We start from the raw sequence: 4764 nt of genomic DNA on the forward strand, positions 1-4764 counted from the left end.
AAGAGAAGGGAAGAGAAGGGAAGAGAAGGGAAGGGGGGGGGAGCCGGACTGGCGCGCAGGCAAGACACACAACAGATGGAGTCACCGCAAGAAAGAAAGAAAGAAAGACCGAACAACAAAAAACAAACAAACAAAAAGATGAAAGAAACATCACCTACCCGCCAACCAACGAGAAAACCGAAGCCAGTCAGAGAGCAAAAACAACAACAGCAACAATAACAACCACAGAAGGGAGTAGAGAGCATACACAACGTATGCGCTGCACTTATTCCTTCCTTCACCGAGAAACTCCATCCCATCGTCGCGTCTCTACGTGCTCCCTTGCCTCTCGGCGATTTCGACACTCTCTACGGTGGCATCTATCAGCTTCACAGCCGCCTCCGACATCAGCTTCGACGAGAGATGCTCTCGAAACGGAGCTAGGAACACAGCGTCCCGCCTCGACCTGTTAAGAATCAGACCAACAGACAGTTCCGCACCTCGAGCCTTGGCGACAGCCGCAGCGGCCACAGCAATCCGCTCATTCGGCGGCGCTGGCCCAACGGCCGCCAAGTACCGCTCGAGCTGATCGAACGGGATACAGTACCGCAGTGTCAGCACCATGCGCATTTCTCCATCTGTGACATGAATGCCTTCTACCGTGCAATCTACTGCCTCCCCGTCTCCCTGCTCGTCAAGGACGGTGCGGGGCAACGTGAAGGTGCTAAAGAATGAGGACGGTGGCACAACCACGAGGCTCTTGCTGCGATATAGCAGCATCCCAATAACGTACATCGCGGGGCGAAAGTGAGAGATCTGCGGAAGCTCATCACTCGCCTTGTGCCCCTTATCCATCGAGGACGATAGAATCGAGTTCCGCCGGGTCTCGTACACAACAGTGACGCAGCTAGGATGCACGCGGAGAAGGCAGCGCGAACAGATCTTCCACGCGCATACCATGCCTAACGTCGTCACCGCCAACGGGAGAAGCAGCGCGTTGTTCTTTTCGCACGTGAGGGCCGCCGCCTCCAAACGTGTGGCCACTCGCATAAGTAGAGCAATGGCTCTGCAGCGAAAAACCAAACAATGGCTCTAGGTCTGTGCGTGAGTGGAAAACAGTGAGGAGGAGGGAAAGAGAAAGAGAAAGAGAGAGAGAGAGAGATATATATAGAGAGAGAGAGAAGAAGGAGAGAGAAGGAGAAAGAAGGAGAAAGAAGGAGAAAGAAGGAGAAAGAAGGAGAAAGAGAGAAAATAGCGGAAATTAGAGCGGCCCGCAGTCGTTGCAGTGGTAGTGCCTGTGATCACAGTAAGATTATGGGCTCAAATCGTCTCGGCCTTACTTTCCCCTAACGGAGACAACTACAGAAAAGAGAGAGGGACAAAGTGGTATTATCATATTCTCTTCGATTTGTATGGATTTCCCCCTCCCCAAAGGCCCTCCAATAATCAATCTATTCCCGAGACAATCATATTTTAACGTTTTCCCACTTACGAAAAAAGGCCGTGCTGGGGGGCGTCCTTAACCCCGCCTCCCGCGCGGGAGGGTTCGAGTTGACTGGGCCTTCTCAAGCCTGCGCTTGGCAGCCCGCTGTATGAGATCAATAATGGCATGGGAGTGAAGTTAATACAGCATAACCGTAGGCCCAGACCATTCTTGTCGCAAGCTCAGAACCCCCCCCCCAAAAAAAAAACAACAACATATGAATCCTCAGCGTCGACAGGACATTTGTAGGCTCTGCACTCTAAAACGGACGAATTGCGGCCAATTCCGCCGCTGTGAATGGGGTGGCGTTGTGCTGCACGCCCCTCCTCGTCATCAGGGCGAGGATACTATTCACCGCCACGCCGTACGTCGGCGTGTGGACCTCGGTGAGCAAACCGAAGCGACGATATGCCTCCATCGCGGTCTCCCGCATCTCCAGCTGTGCAGAGAGTCGCCGCTCCTCGGCGTCCTCCGGGGCGCGGCGGCGGATGCGTTCCAGTCGGATGCTCTCGTCCACCTGCAGCAGCGCCCCCACGTCGAACGTCGGCAGATCTCGCGGCCACTGGTACACCGCGTCACCGACCGGTGGCAGCGTCGCCTTCACGCAGCGATTGGCGAGCGCCATCGCGCAGGTGCTACACCACCAGCGGTCAAACACGATGAAGCGACGCTGCCCAGTCGCGTGCAGGGCCTCCCACGCGGCCAAGTAGTTTGCCGCGCTGTAAAATGCACGTGAGGTGTCTTCGTCTTGCGCGCGGAAGATCTCACGAAGGTCGTGCAGCGCGGGGTCGGGGGTGCGCAGCAGCTCCGCCGATGCCCCGAGGCGGTCCACGAGTGACTGCGTCACGAGCGACTTGCCAACACCATCGAGGCCCTCCACGACGAGCAACACTTTGCTGCGCGGCGCGGCAGCAGCAGGATCATCGGCGCCAGTGGGCGGCAGCCGCTCCACGCGCCGCAAGAAATCTGTACAGGCAGGCGTCCACCAAGCGGGGCGCCGCTGCTCAACGGTACGCAGGACCCCCACGCACGCCGCCCTGCTGCTGTACACGCTGCTCACCATGTTTCGTTTCACTCCAGTGCAAAACGCACGCGTGTGTGTATGTATATGTATGTGTATGTATATGTATGTGTATGTATATGTATGTGTATGTATATGTATGTGTGTATCAAAAAACTGGGAGAAAATGGGAGACATACTCGTACACCTACACGGGTTCATTCTGGGATGCGGAGGAGCACCCATCAACCAACATGTGGGACCTCACATTCCCCTCATTCAATGTATCTCGCAGTATCGTTGTTTCTTTCTCCCTCTCCCTTGATTCCGTGCAGCACTCAAAGGAGGATCCAGTTGCCACAGTAAAGATGGTTCGACTGTGGGTAAGGGTGCTGCACAAACCACCGTGACGGCGCCACGACGCGGCGAAGCGGACGCGTGTTGAGGTAGGCTGCCCACCACGACCACGACGAGTTCGCCATGACCACATCATCACAGGAGGCCAGCATCAGCAGCTCCAGCACCTCCCTCGGCGCGTGGCTGTCGCACGCAAACGCCACGCGCTCCGCGGTGGCACAAACCAGGGACACCTCGAGGCCGGCATACTTGCTGCGGAAGTAGCCGACAACAGACGCGCCGTAGCGTTCGTCCTCGCAGAAGACAAGAACGTGAACGCCACGCTGCCCCATCGACTGCTGCTGCAGACGGCGGCCTAGTAGCTGCCGCACCGCTGCGTCGTAGTAGTCGACCTCCAGCGTCGCGAATACATCACGCATGCGCAGGTAATCGCCGCGGCGAATGTGCAGGCCGACGTACTGCAGACCGCTGGGGTCACCATAGTTGTCCTGCAGGTGCTTGGCCGCCGCATCCCACAGCCTCGCGGGGACGACATCCCGCACGATGGGGTGATCGGCAAAGAACGCCTCGGACTGGAAAAAGCCCACCATGTTGTATAAGCAGCGCACCGACGCGTCCACCACGACTGGCGCCGCGGGTCGCCGCTCCGGCACGATGACTTCCGGCACGCCACTGGGGACGTCGCCACTCACGCCGCACGCCTCAAGTGACTCGAAGATGGACTGCCAGTAAACGGGCCGCGGCTGCTCGTTGCTGCTGCTGCTCGACAGGCGCTGCAGCACAGCAGGAACATTATTACGCTTAGAGGCGGCGATCAGGTTGGCAACGAGGAAAAGCTGGTTGCCCAGTCCGCCCACCAGGTTCGTTGTCAGGCACGCCCTACTACACATGTTGTGCTGGCATAGATGCAAGAGCGTGTGAGTGCGAGGAAGGGAGAGAGAAAAAGAGAAAGAGGGATAAGGTGCGTGTCTGTGTGGCTGTGGGATTCCAGATTCACAACCGTATTGTATCTCGCTCTGTGTGTGTGTGTGTATATCCACGTGCTAGGTGAAGAAGCAACGATACACAAAAGACCTGCGCCCACGCGCGCTTGCCATCCCACGCGTGCACTAGCGTTCACACCCATCTTCGCCCCGTACGGCGACCGTCGCGGCACCGTGACGCTGCCGAGCGACGACGACAGAAGCAGCAGCAGCTGGGATATCACAGAGACACCCGCCCAACGTGTGGAAGAACACCACACACAACGAAGACAATGCGGCAGCACCCACCTCCCGCAAAGACCATGCAGTTTGTATTCGCAAGGCTGCGTGCTGCGAATGACGCGGCGGAGTGCCTCACTGCCGCTCGCCGGCAACACAACAGTCCTGCAACTCAAAAGAGTAGTCATTCCACAGGCGCACACAACTCCAGCCGCGCCCTCGTGTCCGCTGCGACCGCATGGAATGTGTCTTACATCAGGAACGCCTTTTCCGTAGCACTGTGGCTGCATCACTTTCATAACGGCGTTGCCTTCTGACACGTCTGTGCCCGCCGCTGCCAGTGCGCCATGGACACTGCCCACCTCACTCCTTCCTTGTGNTGACACGTCTGTGCCCGCCGCTGCCAGTGCGCCATGGACACTGCCCACCTCACTCCTTCCTTGTGCAAGCGACGGCATCGGCGAGGCCGATTCCGTCCGCTGGAATTCGGCATGTCTGTCTGCGCGGTGCAAATATAAGGCGGTGACAATGCGAACCAGAGAAAGACAGAGCGTAGAGAGACGCGCAGAACAAACGGCGAAGGGGAGTCAAGAAGTGGCAAAGCGACTGGAAGCAGACAGGAAACATCTTTATAGAGTGCAACACGACCGCAGCGACAAAAACGCCATCGGCTACCCACTGAATCATAAGTGAATAATAAATGACATGCATCCCCACCACTTACCACTTTCTTTTCTTTCTTT

At 57.2% G+C, this 4764-nt stretch overlaps 3 protein-coding genes across 3 annotated transcripts; all 3 read right to left on the reverse strand.

Moving 5' to 3' along the window:
* Nucleotides 1–309: 309 nt before the first annotated feature.
* DQ04_04101030 (hypothetical protein) lies at nucleotides 310–1029 on the reverse strand (the record flags this gene model as incomplete). The annotated part of the gene is made up of 1 exon (XM_009313332.1): nucleotides 310–1029. The coding sequence occupies one exon, from the start codon at nucleotides 1027–1029 to the stop codon at nucleotides 310–312; it is 720 nt and encodes a 239-aa protein (XP_009311607.1).
* Nucleotides 1030–1721: 692 nt separating this feature from the next.
* On the reverse strand, nucleotides 1722–2525 carry DQ04_04101040 (UMP-CMP kinase 2, mitochondrial; the record flags this gene model as incomplete). The annotated part of the gene is made up of 1 exon (XM_009313333.1): nucleotides 1722–2525. One exon carries the CDS (start codon nucleotides 2523–2525, stop codon nucleotides 1722–1724), a length of 804 nt encoding a protein of 267 aa, XP_009311608.1.
* Nucleotides 2526–2800: 275 nt separating this feature from the next.
* DQ04_04101050 (glycoside hydrolase family protein) lies at nucleotides 2801–3709 on the reverse strand (the record flags this gene model as incomplete). The annotated part of the gene is made up of 1 exon (XM_009313334.1): nucleotides 2801–3709. One exon carries the CDS (start codon nucleotides 3707–3709, stop codon nucleotides 2801–2803), a length of 909 nt encoding a protein of 302 aa, XP_009311609.1.
* Between the last annotated feature and the right edge of the window lie 1055 nt (nucleotides 3710–4764).

The sequence above is a fragment of the Trypanosoma grayi genome (genome assembly GCF_000691245.1).
Source record: "Trypanosoma grayi strain ANR4 Tgr_410_V1, whole genome shotgun sequence".
NCBI classification, from domain to species: Eukaryota; Euglenozoa; class Kinetoplastea; order Trypanosomatida; family Trypanosomatidae; genus Trypanosoma; species Trypanosoma grayi.